The 15,869-nt window shown below is 37.5% G+C and overlaps 2 protein-coding genes across 3 annotated transcripts; one reads left to right on the top strand and one right to left on the bottom strand.

Moving 5' to 3' along the window:
* Position 1: 1 nt before the first annotated feature.
* On the bottom strand, positions 2-3,567 carry LOC135471082 (ubiquitin-like protein 4A; the record flags this gene model as incomplete). Its single annotated transcript, XM_064750130.1, has 4 exons — positions 3,181-3,567; positions 2,082-2,187; positions 1,233-1,456; positions 2-73 (listed from the first exon to the last, which is right to left on the bottom strand). Coding segments are annotated over exons 1-4 (450 nt in total), but the record flags the coding sequence as incomplete, so codon positions are not given.
* Positions 3,568-3,717: 150 nt separating this feature from the next.
* On the top strand, positions 3,718-15,860 carry LOC135470029 (nuclear transcription factor Y subunit beta-like). 2 transcript variants are annotated; one of them, XM_064748728.1, is made up of 9 exons: positions 3,718-3,839; positions 4,456-4,555; positions 6,181-6,260; positions 7,023-7,088; positions 9,246-9,313; positions 10,244-10,373; positions 10,595-10,667; positions 12,070-12,155; positions 14,391-15,860. In XM_064748728.1, exons 2-9 carry the CDS (start codon positions 4,465-4,467, stop codon positions 14,415-14,417), a joined length of 621 nt encoding a protein of 206 aa, XP_064604798.1. In that variant the 5' UTR covers positions 3,718-3,839; positions 4,456-4,464; the 3' UTR covers positions 14,418-15,860. The 2 variants fall into 2 exon arrangements, with proteins under 2 accessions (XP_064604798.1, XP_064604796.1); XM_064748726.1 differs by lacking the exon at positions 3,718-3,839 and adding an exon at positions 3,870-4,153.
* The last annotated feature ends 9 nt before the right edge of the window (positions 15,861-15,869 follow it).

Below are 15,869 nucleotides of genomic sequence, written 5' to 3'. Positions count from 1 at the left end.
TTCCTGTTAACTTCGCTGTGGCAAATCGCTCAATGTCATCCAAGTTCAAGCTGTTGATTGTCTTGTCCAAGTCCTAAAAGACAAAATAGTACAAATCTTTACACAAAATCTCTGAACTTGCAATTTTTTGACATTAGTTAACTTATCTGTTATCTTGAACTCTTACTGAGAAAAAACTTTCACTAAAGGAAACAGCTTAAACATATTATCCATCCTGAAACTCTCAGCCTAACTGCCTTCAATCACCTACATGGCCGACGTAGCATGATTGTCTTGGTTATCCTCAAATCCAAACTTAGCACATGGACCACTGACCAGTTACTAACCTAAGAAATTTGTTAGTCAAATCTAAAGTTTGAATCACACAATCCTTGGTCCATTCCAATATGAAGAAAAAAAAATCCAAGGAAATGGACACATGTATTGTATGAATTTTATTGTCAGTGTTAAAATCTAATGACTTGAATTTAAATTTGTCCATGGCAAAATGACCATTTTACTTAATTCCGAGAATGGTAATTTTTTTATGACATTTATAATGATCTTAGAAAGGTATTTTTTTATTTGGAAGGTTGGGTAATATCCTACTGGAAAATATGTGTTTCAGCACCAATGATAAAATTTCAAAATACTAATTTGCCTGTAAATGCATTTTTATTCTACAACAAACTTTCTATTTACATCTTGAAGGTGACCAGTATACCATTTACTCCATTCATGAAGTGTCTACCGCTTCTCTTTTATATACACTGTCTATTAGAGATACCGTCCCACCATGAGCAATCTTTTTACTTTACCTTGACAAATTCTAACTTTTCATCGTTTACTGTATACAGGACAAACACTCTTCTTTTTAGTGTTTATTCCCCACTGCTGACAACTGTTAAATGGTGCCTTGCAGGCCCTACTTGTTATGCCATTGTAAGGCCTTATTACAGAAAAAAGTATACTCCGCTGTTAGTAAACATACACCACGAATATTTATCATCATCCTTATTCTCTCAGACACGCATATTAACTGTGCTTTTCTGAAAGCCCACTGTATGTATAACATATATGACATTTAAATTTACAATTTACCTGTCTCAATTCAAGGGTTTAAAAGTTCCTAACATAGAATGCAGAAATTGTTATCATGACAGCTACCAAAATATCTCCTACTAGAAAGTTACTGTGTTCACAAATACACCTTGTTTAAGGGAAAAAAATGTCTCTCAGTAAGAACAACAAACCTTTTTATATTCCTGTAACACAAGCTCTGCATTTTCTTTAGTGAAATGTCTGAGTAAAAATCGTCTTAGTTCTGCCCACCAAGCTTGCTCTTCTGGTGACATTGCTTTAGTAATGGATGTGGGGCTAGCAGAATTGTTGCCTCTGACCAAGTCTTTGCCCTTCTGCCTAACCACAAACAAACGACTTCCATCCTTCAAGCCACATTCTCCAACAGTACTGAAATCTGAGAGGATAAGCAAAATCAGCAAGGGTTTAAAGGAAATAAAGATGGCACAAGAAAAAGCACTGTAACCTTTAACATGTTATGAAATGTTGAAATGTAATGTTGTTAACACATGTGTTCCCATAGTTTAGTAGACAGGAAGCTAACCATATGTCCATGATGTATCTAATTCAGTTGTATCTATATTGTACATGGAAAGGCACATGATTGGCCAACATGTGGAGATGTTAAACTCGAGATACATGTAGACAATAACAGGTTGCTTATGGTATTACAAAATAATCTTAACCTGTACTAATTTTTGTTACTGATAACTGACTAACATCAAATATTTATTTTACTTTTGTTTGTCCTTTTGTTTTACTGACTGGGTGAATTGCTACTACTGTAGTCAGATTTTCTGTCGGTGGAAAATAAGGAACAGTTCAAGAGAAAACACTGAATAGATAATTGTGGAATGAGGTGTACAAACACACTATCAAGTACACAGGTCAATAGAAAATTATGAGCCCAGTAAACTGAAAAAACTTTATATTTATCACTGACCTTGCCATAATAATGTATCACGTACAAAAGCATCTTATATACAGATCAATGTTTACAAAGGGGACGTGCAGACCCTTACCTCCCAATGGTTTCCCTTGAAACACGACTTTCTGCTGGGCCACTGGAATTTTTGTCTTATCCTCAAGAATGTGCTTAATCTTCAATACACTTTCTGTTGGATCAACCTATCAAAACAAAGAGGTCACTATTTGTGAATCATGCGGCTAAAGGAGAGGGCCTGAGAGTGAAACCATAGCTTTAGCTGTATGTCTATTGTAAATGTGTAAGGTACCAGTAAAAGATAAAATTGTATCTATCAAGGCGATTTATTTGTGTTACAGCTACTGTACAAACATATGCCATAGACTGGTTTCCACAAATTTCCAAGCCAAAATATTGTTCTCCTACCAAGCTAAACGAGAGTCTGACATACTCATCCTGACCTCAGTGGTGCATATTCTTTCATACACTGCTCAACAGATTTATGCATTTACTTCATTGGCATTTTACGCCACACTCAAGAATACTGCAATAATGTGACAGGGACAGAGAAATAGTCTGAGAACTCTGCCTAGGAGTGTGCTATACTGACGTACCGCCTGATGGATTGGCTATTGTCAGGTGGGTTCATTTGTACGAAACAGTGTCAGGAAGAGTTCCCAAACTATATGAAACAGGAAGAACTATTTGCCAACGTTCTGTCGTTTGAACCAAAATTAGACAGCAATTAAGGACTTGCATGCTTATTAAACAGAAAATATGAAACTGTAACTGCACAAACATATTAATTTCCAAACTAACATGCACATCCGCCAAATGACTTAAGAATATTTAAACGGGATATATTGTTGTTGCTGGAAAACTCTGACGAATTAGTAAGGGAAGCCTTGCTGTAAATGACTGAGAAACAGCATTAAAGGCATCAAATGAAAGGTGCCATAAAGAAAACTTTGAATATGATGAGTATGAAAGAATGAATCAATAAAAATTTACAAATCTATCCAGTATGCAGTAGCTATAGTCAGTGACGTCTAGTGTCTGGATTGGAAGTTACATATATTCTGTTTGTTGATACATTTGACAACTATACCTGTTGATCTCTTAGTATGGATACTACAACTTCCTCGATCATTTAAAATAATCAGAACAATTAAACCCATTAAGGAGATGGGTATTACCTCTATCGAACACATATCTCCCTGTAAAACCTTAGCTATTAGTTTCATGTTTACAGTTTCTCGGTCAGTCGAGCGTGGTTCTCCCTGGGAATTCCCCAGTCAGCCATCGTGTAGTAATTCTGTGACGTAATTTAGCATGGTCTTCAGACACTAGTTTAATTCCATCAAAAACTGTAAATTTTTAGCGATTTCCTTGATTTTGTACTGTTTAAATTATCTCTCCACGTTCAGAAAGCTATCGTTACAACACGCCCACTACAATGTTAGTTTTTAGAGGCACTATTTACTTTCACCCAAGGTCATCGGGATTCTCGCGGTAAACAGTCTGCCCTTACAAGAATTTGGTTACACAGCGGTGAAGTACATAACAAGAAGAGAGATCTGTACAGAAGGGTTTTGTACGCTGACGATTTTGGTAATTTTCCTTTTCGAAAACTACAGTTTTCTCTTAGCACAGAGAATAAAGGTGTGCCTATTTCTTAAGCATTGACAGCTCAGTGTAATCCATAACGTTCGTGGGGCTAGTCATACTCGTGGAAGAGCGTTTGCCGTAGAGTTGAAGGTTGTTCGGTCTCTGACTGGCTGCGGGTATCTGCTGAAATCTCACTGGCTCCTGAGTTGACCAACCAATTTCTCAATTTCGTCTCAATCACATATAGGTTTGTTGCCATTATCCTTCGGCCAATAGTCGACACGTGCTTCACTTTCAAAACACAGAGAAGTCGTCATGCGACGGAAGATTTAATTTGAAACTAGGAAAAAAATCGCTGACGAAGACCTCCATGTTTTGTTTGGGGCACTTGCTGATAACGCCGCCATGTTTCTTTTGTGATAGTTCAATATGCATGTGTAGTAAAACTTCTTCCCGATCAGGATACGTTTTGAGGACTATTGGATATCCGGTTTGGTGACATCAGTACCGGTGTTTTCTTTCCTCAAATCTGCGATACTACCTGCCAAATCGTCTAAAGGCGTAAGATTAACTCTCTTATGCCTAGATATCTTTCATTGAGAAGTCGAAAGTAAAGTTGTCATTTGCTCTTGCAGATAAGTGCATGCACCGTATATTTAACGATGTTTGCGTTAAAACAATTGTCATAAGTGCATGGTTTGCTTTAAAGCATGCATGTAAATCATGGGAATGTCAAAATGATGAATAATCTTTATTTTTTGTAAATAAGAATCAGGGCCAATGTTGTTAGATATATGTGATATATGGTGGTTATTTATTTTTCTTATAATCAAGTATTTTTAAATTGTCTGGCTTTGTTACAGTGATCTGAGATGGATGGGGCAGGTGGAGATGGTGCTGGCGATAATGGCACAATAGGAGATTCCTTTATAAGTGCCAGCAACGCCTCCTATGTTGTGACAGGTATAAAACAGAGTATAAAGCTGTGCCGACTGGATGGTACAGTCGGGATATCATAGACTGACCCTGTCTCACTGCCATCTTCCTAGGCCATCCTTAAAAAAATCTTTGGATGTAATGCCACCATGCCACAAAAAACAAAAAAAAAGGATAGGGTTGGACTGTAGTGAATTCCTTTCTTTTATTCAGGCAAATGAAATAGAGTGATTTTAAGGAAATTGAAATTGGAAGAGGAAAAAAATAAGATTCGAATAAAAAATTTCAAGTATGGCCCATTTTAGAGTGTCATTTCAAGATTGGGTTATGCACAGCAAGCATATTTTTTAGCCTGGCCCATATTGACATTGAATAGTGTAGTCCAAGTAGATGGGCTCATTGTGCTAAAATTCTGGTATTAATTGTAACATTGAGTCTGCTCTCGCCTCTCAAACAATCACTGCACATTTTTGAACTCCAACTCAATGAAACCAGTCTCAGTGAAGCCCAAAGATAGATGTCTGTCTTAATCACAGCGCAAACTTAACTACACTGAATATACATTTTGTTATGCCCATTTGTGTTAAATTGAAAAGAAGTTGTGGTTACAGAAGGTAATGGTAAAATAATAGTTTTCTAGAGGTTTTTAAGACCAAAACTCAGTTACTTTTCAGACCAGGAAGTACGTCACTTGACACTTCAAAATGGCTGTTGACAGCAAGGGGCTCAGTGCCGCCAAAGTTTTAGCAGTGAATGTGACCACAACTTAGCCAATTAATCAGTTTCAATGGTGGGGATAGTAAATTAGGAGAAGAGATTGCAGGATTCCACCAAAAAATACATAGAAATGTGCACAGGAGGTGAGTTGGGTTGCCATGAGTGGAAAGGAGATGGAAGTTTTAAATTCGCGCCATGCTTTTAAATGGCTGGGATGGACTAAGTGTTATGATGAATGTCAGAATTTTAAAACAGCAACTAGATGGACTACAGATAATCCTGCCATTTTGATCTGAATATGACAGATTTTGTACTGTGTACTACAAAGCAGTTAACAGCATATGCATCATGTTGACAGCAGGCAACACTTGTATGGTCGCGCGACATCACAATGACGCTCGATGGAATGCAAACGTCACAAAGAAAAATTTACATCATTCTGCGCAGTAATTTGACTATGCATGGTTTAAATTATATGTACCCAATGTGGGTGTAATCTGCAGCTCTGACGAGTGGATGTCAACATTTTATCATTTTAAGCGAATTAATATTCTGGTAAACCGAATACGATCTTCCTGTCAATCGATAATGTATTATAAAGAATTTGTAATTCCGTATAATCTGTACAGCAGAACTGAAGTTACATGGTAGGCATCATAATTACAACACAATGCCATGTCTTGAGTGTCAGACAATTAATGTCTGTTGACCCTCTCTCCTCGTCTAAACGACAAGGGAATTTAACCCAGTAAAAAAAGTCAGTCTTCAGCCCTTTCCCTAAATATATTGATGTTGATGGTTAGTTGATCTGGAAGTCTCAACTATGTCTCTTATATCTCTATACGGTTTTCTGAGAAAATATTCAAACATTAAATGCTACACTTTATGTGCAATTCTATTTGATATGAAATACAAAGTATTTTAAATGTTTTCAGATGGTGGGGATGAGGCAGAAGCCGATTCTGGTGAAGGAGAAGGTGATGAATCACGGAGTGATGAACCCTTGCGGGAACAGGTATTTAATATACATGTTAAATATATATGTGTATGTTACCTGTATGGGAACAGGTATGTAATATCCAAAATGAATTTTTGAGGGAAGAGATATGTAAATATCCAAGAAGAACATTTGAGGAAACAGGTATGTATTTACATGTGAGATGAACCTTTGGGGGTACTGTACATCATAGGGGTGTGCAGTAAATTAGAAATACATAGTCTTGTCACCGTCACTGTAAGGACTATAAGTATGAAGTGAGCTGAAGGTTTGGCGAGTATGATAGTACATGATAACTTTTGACATGCCTCCCAAGTAGATGTATAGCAGCTTTGAAAAGAGGGATGTAATTTTGCACCTTGTATAGAAATTATGTACGGAATGTTCAGTGCAACTAATTTTCAACTGGCTGCCTGTCAATGTCTTAGTTAAGTGTTGCTGTCTGGTGCAGTACTACACATAAATTGCCAAATGTTGTAGATGTTGTATCTTGAGTAGAAAACAACTTTTACTAACTAACTAATAAACATATAATGCAGCAATATTGTAAGAATTTATTTTTTACCCTCCTTTTCTTTTCCTCCAATTCAGATATGCCCTTGCATTCTGGCTCAAGACGGCTGAAACACTGTCTATCTGAGAGTGCCAGGCATTTATACAAATAAAAAAAGCACTTAATTCATTTGTGTACTTTGGAATGTGTAGATTTAATAGATCACATGCATGAAGACATTTGTATTTTCAGGGAATGTCTCCAAAATACTTTTGCCTTATTTTTAGGACCGATTTCTTCCAATTGCAAATGTTGCAAGAATCATGAAGAAGTCAATTCCAACTACTGGCAAGGTATGTTGATTACTGAAGTACTTACGGTACAGCTCAGGCTAAAACCCAATTGTTTACCGCTTGTATCGTGCTACATGATACTGATTGATGCTCTACTGATACCTGACAAACCCTGTATGGAACTGTGTCAGAGAGCTGCTGCAGGCGTGTAGGATTATCGTTGCAAGGTGTGAATATGGTTCCGTATAATGAAAGTGCAGTCATAGTGTATTCAGTCATGTAAAATATAATAGCCATGAAGGTGGAAAATTTATCTTGCAGAATGTAACCTACCTGAGCACAACAAAATCAGTTTATCAACCTGATTATGGGAGTAAATATGTGATCGAAGTTCTCCATTGGTGTTGATGGTCGACATAGGCTTACTAATTTTGATACATATTTGTATTATAAAATATAGAAATTTGCCACACAGATTTTACAGTAAACTTGCCAAATTGGCGTTTAAACTTCACAAACCAATATGACTTTCTTGTGAATCAAGCTTGTACAATACCATGCACTTCCAACACAGGACATCACCCCGACACAGGCAGACAGCGGTCTTGTATGGCTGTTCCTTTGCATGATCCTTCATGCTTGTGTCTTATCATTTGTCAAATTATTTGAAGGTGACGTCTAGAAAAAATCATGCATTCTGAGTTCATGACAGAATCAGACCTTTCACTCTAGGTTATATCTGGTTAACGGACAAGTAGGCCTAGCTGTAGATATCTAGTGTTTTCAATAAGTTACCCAAAATGGCTGGTGTTTTCTTTTTTAAATTTGACTGGTGTGTTTACAAGTCTTCGAGATTAGCCTAAATCAATGATTTTCTACACGCTTGCTAACAGAGTTGCCACCTGGCAATCCCTAGAGAAGAGGGATTTACACAGAAACAGTGAAATCAGCACCAGCAGTTTTGAGAGAGAAATTTATTCCTCTTGTTGAAGATTTTCAACACCATACAGTGTCTGTCAATAAAGTTTGACACTTGTGGGTATTATTTACTCCAAGTGCAATACCACGTGCCTATTGTTCTTCAATCTTCTGCTGGACACTAAAGATTGCAGGGGTTTTTCTTCCAGGTCTCTGCATGACACTTTCGAGTAGGCTACCATGAAATTTCTGCCGAAGTACTCAGACTATCTGTAAAGCTCAAAAATCACAAATCCAGGGGATACATGATTACTGAGAGAGATTCAAAAATTGGCATTTTCCTATGTAATAATGTTGGCAGAACCGTTTTATCCACCTACGCTGTTTGTTACAAAGGAGATCGTGTTCTCTTGCTTCCGATCCGTCTTACAGAATTTCTTCTTCTGTGAGGGAAAAACTTATAGAATGAATCATTTTTTTCTCCATGCATTTGCTATGTGGGTGCTGTTCCTACATGGTTTTGTACAAACTATACATTTTCCATAAAGTCAGAAAGACAAAATCTAACTTGTCCTTTATCGTGGAATTGCGTGTGATACTGCGTGGTGGTGGTTGTTGTTGCACGTATTGTCAGCGTCAAAGTGTCAAGTTAGGTTTTCCAAATAAACTAGCGGCAGGTAATTTTTCACCGGCAGAAGACTCCCACATCAAGGAAAACCATCTAAGGAAGAAATGAAATATATTTGTCCTCTTTCTAACTTTTTTTATGGGAGCTGAAGAATGAGCAAGTTTTAGCAATTGTGGTGGTCTCACTCGTAAATCACTACTTATAAGAAAATTGCCACTTTGCAATCAAAAAGACACACATCAAATACTTTACTTCAGATTTATGTATTGTGTTAGCCCTTCAAAAATTCTTTCAAATCATTCTAACAAAGAACTAAATTTTCCATCCTCAACTTTCCACGGACAGCGCTTAGGCATAATATTGCTCAGCCAAGTGTGTGTGATCAGTCACAGTGGACGGATCGCCGAAACTGCAGGTGACTGTCCTAGAACTGGCCCTCTACAAACTGTGTACAAGGCCTCTAGGAACGCGCTAATCTCCTGCCAGGTTTTGACTTGTAACCTGAGTTGTACTCTGAAAAAGTGAGAGAAAAAACCCTGCAGTTACTGTTTCTGTTTTAAGACTATAATTTATGATGAATATATCACATGCCATACCTGAAATAATGACAAGATACCTGTACCAGTCAAACAGTAAAATTATGTCAGTTTGATTTCCTTTTATGATTTTAGATTGCCAAGGATGCTAAGGAATGCGTACAAGAATGTGTTTCAGAGTTCATCAGTTTCATCACAAGCGAGTATCCTTTAATCGAGCATTCTTAATGCAAGTTATATGTAGATTGTCAGCACTTTCTCGCAGGTCACACATGGAAAAGTCAGCCTGCAGAGTGTGGTGGGTTTCCTCCCACCATAATGCTGGCTTCGTGTCCGGTCACGTGGGGATGTCTTTCAGCAACCTGCGGATGGTTGTGGTTTCCTCCCACCATATTAAACGCTACCTCTCAGGTCTGCTCAGTTTCCTCTCACCATAATGTTTGCTGAGGTCTTATCGAAATATTCTTGAGTATGAAGTAAATGGCAATCAAATAAGTAGATTTATTATGGATATGGGTGAGACTGATTTGCTTTTAAGACTGAAAGCGAGGTTCATGCTGTTTTAAGATCTTACCTGAGTTCATGTTTTCAGACAGATGGTTTCAGTGTCAGCTGGACAGCTTTCATGAAAAAAAGCCCATCATTGAAAAAAGAAGTGTGGCAAATGTTTTCAATGTATTGCAGGCATTCCATGTTATTGTTGTGCACATTCATATTTTCTCTCTTCAATTTTGTTTTCATTGATTGTCAGAGGCAAATTAATGTTATTACAACAACAGGTATGGTTGGACATTGGCTGTGCACCTTCCTTCATGTCTTCCTTTGGTGTGTTAAGCACTAAATAGTTCTCTTGTTTGATGCCAAAATGTGTGACCAAAAGTCCTGTGAATAATGGGACGTCTTTATACCATTATTCTGTATATTGTAGATGATCTCTGTTATCATGCTCTGGATAGCTATCATCTTATTTGATCAATTCCTTCTTGGGGCAGCCAATTGGAAGAAAAGTTATTTTAACTGAAAGAGTAATTGTTTTTCGTTTATCAGTACTTAGTTTAGCAAATATGGCACAAACTGTATGATATAATAATTTTGTTGTTGTTATGGGTATAATGTCCTTAACCAATCATCAGAGCAAGTGAAAGATGTCATCAGGAGAAGAGGAAGACCATCAATGGAGAGGATATTCTGTTTGCTATGTCAACATTGGGATTTGACAACTATGTGGAGCCTCTGAAACAATTTTTACAAAAATACAGAGAGGTGAGTGATGAAAAAAAGCATGTGAATTGGATAAATGTACTAGTTTTCTTTGTTTAAGGCAGTGGAATGAATCGAAAACACTAACATGAAGTATTACACTTGCGTATTCAGGATTAACACAAGTTTTGTAATATCTATTGAAGCTGGATTACCCTGTTGACCATAGATTACATGTTTGGTGTGATGTGAAGCTTTCATTATTGTTCATTTTGTAATTGCAGTCAACAAAGGGAGAAAAGGGCAGTTCAACTCCAGGTGGATCAGAAGAACTTGGGTGTATAGATGACTCTTTTGGTAAGTTGTTAAGACCATGTGACATGGGACTTATTAGTCCGCTTCCAGTTAAAAAAAAAGGCAACAAATAATATAAGAAGTTCTTCAGGAAGAGGGGTGGAAACAGAATAAAGTATGGAGTAACTCAATAAACCAATTTTTAGCTTACCTGTACAAAGTATAGGCATAGCTTACTTCTTAACCCGAGTTTAGTGTCCAATAAGAGGGAAATCAAACAACATATTTATGGTAGTATTTTTCAAAGTACTGCTTGTATTGAGCTCAAATTTTGCATAAATGTAGAGCACAATAACACAAGAGGGATATTCCATCATTGATTTGCTGTGGGCAGGTTAAATACCATAAAATTACCAAATTCTTGATTCAGTGTATTGTGTATTAGGGGATGGTATCTCAAAAAATATAGCATGTTATTGTTCTGAAGTTTTACATGCATATAAAGCACAGTGACACGAGGGAATGTTCCATTACTGCTTGCATATTAATGAACTTAAATTACCAAATTCACGACTAGATGATGTTTGGCAGTAAAATGTCTGCTGCTGGTGAGCTCTTTGGTAGCCTTGCTTTTTTTTTCTGGAATTCTTAAGAGGACATGGGATGAGTCATGTGAAAGCAAGCAGAAACATGATATTGTGTCACTTGTTCCTTATGCACATTTGGATCAAAGGCAAACAAGAGTTTTGCATTCTTGTTTTACATGAATTACTCGTGCCTCATTGATCAGAATTGATAATTTTAATGTTTGTGATTTCGCTTACTTTGAACTGTGATTTCTCAGTTAAACAACATCACAAACACAACAAGTTATGCTTTTAAACTTCATGTTGGATATTTTATCCATCAGTATATACATTTGGTCTGGTGTTGTCTTAAACAAGAGAGAACCAACTTGGCAGGCTGTTTGACCCATTAGTACATGTTTGTATGAGACCCTTTGTTTTCCACAACTACACTGTGCATATTTGTACATTACGTGTGAAAGTTTGTTGGTAGCTTGAGAGAGATCTGTAGTTGCCTCCATATAACAGCTATCGTATGAACCAAAAAGTCCTGAATGTGGCGTTAACAATAATAAGATTAAAAAAGCCTTTGAGAACAAGAGTTACGCAGTACCCTTTTTAATGGTAGGTAATAAAGAAGCTTGGGGCACAGAAAGAATCATTTAAACTCTCAATTCTCAAGTATAATTGTTATATTAATATATAATAATAATATTCATTGTCATTGATAGGGATATGTTTATATTAAACCTGAATGCCTTTTCAAAGCTTTTATGTCCTGTTTTACCATAGTCAAGATTTATCCATAAATTTTAGAGGATTTTGACTTTAGATTCAGATGACATGCTGGTGAATTAATAAGTCACTTGTAGTTCATACTGATATGCTTTTCTTTGCAGCTCAAACAATTCCAGCCAATATTTTAACAACGGATACCCCAGGACAACAGAATGTTGTTTATACCACAACGTATCCACAGCAAGTCGTAAGTCATATTTGTCTGTCCGTAGTAAAACATGCGCATTCGGTGGGTTGTATGTATTACAGTGTAGCCTCACTATAAGACACCTAGATGTAGCGCGCAGTCGGATATAATACGGCCCAAATCTTGTCCCCAAAAACCTGTGGTGTACTTTCATGTGATAACAGCTAAAACTGCAAACGAGTAAAGATTTTTCATCAAGAATTTGCGTAAATAACGCGACATCAGTTGCCTCATTTTCCTACTGTTGTTGTGTGAACCATGTGTTATTTAATATTTTAGGCTTAATCTTTTGAATATTATGTGAGTATAAGCAAAGAGAAATGGATTTTTCTACGTACAGTGGAAGAGGTTGTAGCTGGTTACATTTTCTTTGCGAGCGATTTGATTTCAAACGCACATGTGATGTTGTTGCAGCATTACTTCCGTGTGTGTGTGTGGCTTTGTCAGCCATGCAGAACAAATTTTATGGCAGGCATACCTCATAAAGGGATTAATGTTTGTATACATTCAGTAAATGCTAATAGCTTTAATCAGATTATTGAATGGCTCTAAAACGAGGTGTGAAACAGCATGGAGTGAGATTTGGCTTACGGGTTTGGTATGTTGATGTGAGAGTTGAACTGAACTCAATCAGACCTTTGAGAACGGCTTCTTAATTTTTCTTCTCTTTCCTTCATGTAATACATTGATTTGGCATGATATGCTTTAAAATGGTGAATATTATTATTTTTTTTTTTTTGTTGATGGTCGTCTGCAGTAGGGCCATTTTGAATCTGAGGCATCTAAGTTCCAGGAGTTACTTCTGTCAGGTTAACCATGAATTCTTACCCATTAGATTAATTGGGCATCAGCAAGTCACTAAAGTGCTTCTTGCAACTGACCAACCTTGTGTATGAATGGCTTTACCAGTGCAGTTCTGTAATAGAGTTTCAGTAGTACCGCGCCAAACATCAGTGATAGTTTACTGAAAACACGCAACTGGATAGTGGTTGAAAGGTTAAACAGTGCAATAATGTAAAGTAGACTGACCACACCGATACTCGCAAGTACATTTATTCTTTTGCTACAATGAAACATGCAGTCAACAGCCACTGTTTGTTTGTCACCCAGTTTACTGTTATACCTGTTTAATTTGAAGAGTGGAGAACACAAGAAAGCATGACATCATACATGAAGCCCCTTCTGATACGAGGAGACATGTATGAATTGGATACCATATGTCTTGAAGCTTTTTTTATTTAAAAATAAAGTGAATGCATCTTCGTTACTTGAATTCAGCTTGTGGAAATGTTTAACATGAACGGTGTTCTGTAGACCAGCTCAGGCCTGTGATTACGCGATACGAGGCTAGCTTCACGGGATATGACTCATGGGACGGTGCAGGAACGCTTGAATCCTTAGGTGACACAAAATCCCATGCGTTTATAGTAAACTAACAGTAAGAAAGCATTTGACGAAAACACATGCTGCATTGATAAAACTTTGTTCAGTATCAGAATCATGCCCTGTAAGATATCCTGTAGCCGTATATACTGGATCCCAAGCTCATTTCATAATAGTGCGAGGTAGCCTGTAAGGCGCTCAGGAACCTATAACGCGTTCGGGACCCGTCCTCAAAGCGGCGCACTATAGTGAGGCTTCACTAGTATTTTGGTTGAATGCATGACAGTGTTTGCAGACCTGTGTAACCTGAACATTTGACAGTATTAGACTATTTAAAAATTCTTGTATAAACCAGTTTTCCTTGGGCAGAGTGAGTTGCTGTAGCAGTTTTAGGTTTTCTGGGTGTGCTAGACAGCATTCTGAGAAACGCAATTTAATTGGGAGTTGGGGCCTTCGTGGGTCAGTTGGTTAGCGCGCTAGTGCAGCACATTGACCCAGGAGTCTCACCAATGCGGCTGCTGTGAGTTCAAGTCCAGCTCATGCTGGCTTCCTCTCCAGCCCTACTTGGGAAGGTCTGCCAGCAACCTGCGGATGGTGGTGGGTTTCCCCCGGGCTCTGCCCGGTTTCCACCCACCATAATGCTGGCCGCCATTGTATAAGTGAAATACTTGAGTACGGCGTATAACACCAATCAAAAAAATAAATAATTGGGAGTTGAAGAGTGTACATTGTGTTTTTGATCCCTGTCCCCCATGTCCCCATCCAAAAATCTGACAGTGTTATGAGAGAAAGTTTTGAAGGCATAAAATGTTAGTAAAATAAATATACATATATGTGTTTTGTGTTTTGTAGATCGCACAGTTGAACTCTTTTGCCTAAGTTTGTTATCCTGCTTTCGTGGTCAGCATCTTACAAGGGTGGACTTAGGCGAGGATGTAATGTGGTTCACAGCTTTCTCTTTGTGCATTTGCATATCAAGCAATGTAAGATGGTGCCAGTAGAGGATTTAACCCTTACTAAGTGCGAGACAGATGGCCTCAGATCCAGTGCTGGGGAACAATTGGCTCAGCTTGCATGCTTCATCACACAGTTGATACTACTTCAACATTTTCATGCACAAAGAATTTTAACAACTCCATCAGAGTTTTAATACACTGATAATACCATCTGTTACAGTATATCTCATCATACTTCACTCAATCTGTCCACTGATAAGTAAGGAGGCATTCTCAGTTACAAGCTCAGATGAGAAATTGCACGCTGCAGCAATGAATGAATCTACTGTTGTTGGCGAATTGAATGTGTGTTAACCTTTGATTGGAAGCACTTTAAAGAACATTTACTCCCCACTGACAATTGGCACATCCAAGGCTATCATTTTTCATTACTGTCCAAATTACCTGGTCAGCTTTCTGAAAATATTCTAGTTTAAAACTTTAATTTTTTTCTATCCTTCATGATCCTCTTTTGCAGCTCATAATGTTAATTCAGATTTAAGTTGGATCACGTTAAAACCATCCAATAATATTCTATGTAAGACCTGCAGATGGTGGTGAGCTTCCCACCAGGCTCTGCCTGGTCTCCTCCCACTGATACTGGCTGCCGTCGTATGAGTAAAATATTCTTAAGCACGGCATAAAACTACAATCAAATAAATAAATGTTTTCTGAAAGGATTTTCCTGTTGACCGTGGTATTCAGACCATTTGAGTGGTTCTGTGATAATTGAATCACTTTGCTGATTAACAGAGAATTCGCAGTTGTTATCAGTGGGTAGAATGAGCAAAGTTTGGTAAGCGATACCCGCTGATATTATGAGTAGAGTTTTAATCGATTACAGAATGTTGAAACAATAGTTTCAAAGTGCTTTATATGTGGAATGGTGTTATAAGAACTTCATCAGTCAAAATACAAAGCTTATGAACAAATGACAACTTTCAGCAACTTGCTGCTTGTACAAACTCATAGTGATTGCAACATGGGGGTTTGATGCTGCTTTTTTAAAGTTTCTGCCTCTATCCTTTATTTCTGCATGTGCGATTATTTATTGCATTCTTTTCATTAATTATTTAAAGATGTTCTTGCCACTGGTCTATTTTCTTGTAGTATTGATAAGTGCTGAAGGGTATGATTTTATCTCATTTTCTGGCATTTAGTACAATCCTACGAACAATGTAACTGTTTCGGAAATAAAATTGTGAGCTGCCACATTATCATAGGTTCGGCTGGAAAAGTGGGGAACAGGTTTGTATGGACTGGGTTATAATCACATGGTGACTTCTGGTCCTGTTTAATCGCAACATCAGAAGATGTTGAGTTCTTTGGGGGTTTT

The sequence above is a fragment of the Liolophura sinensis genome, chromosome 7, assembly GCF_032854445.1.
Source record: "Liolophura sinensis isolate JHLJ2023 chromosome 7, CUHK_Ljap_v2, whole genome shotgun sequence".
Classification (NCBI taxonomy): Eukaryota; Metazoa; Mollusca; class Polyplacophora; order Chitonida; family Chitonidae; genus Liolophura; species Liolophura sinensis.
Note: the sequence above shows the minus strand (reverse complement) of the source record. Positions and strands in the feature narration are given on the sequence as shown.

Coding starts and splice junctions, on each gene's coding strand:
- LOC135470029 (XM_064748728.1), top strand. CDS start 4,465: ATGGATGGGGCAGGTGGAGATGGTGCTGGCGATAATGGCACAATAGGA. Junction 7,089..9,245: donor CAATTCCAACTACTGGCAAG/GTATGTTGATTA, acceptor TTATGATTTTAG/ATTGCCAAGGATGCTAAGGA. Junction 10,668..12,069: donor GTGTATAGATGACTCTTTTG/GTAAGTTGTTAA, acceptor TTTTCTTTGCAG/CTCAAACAATTCCAGCCAAT.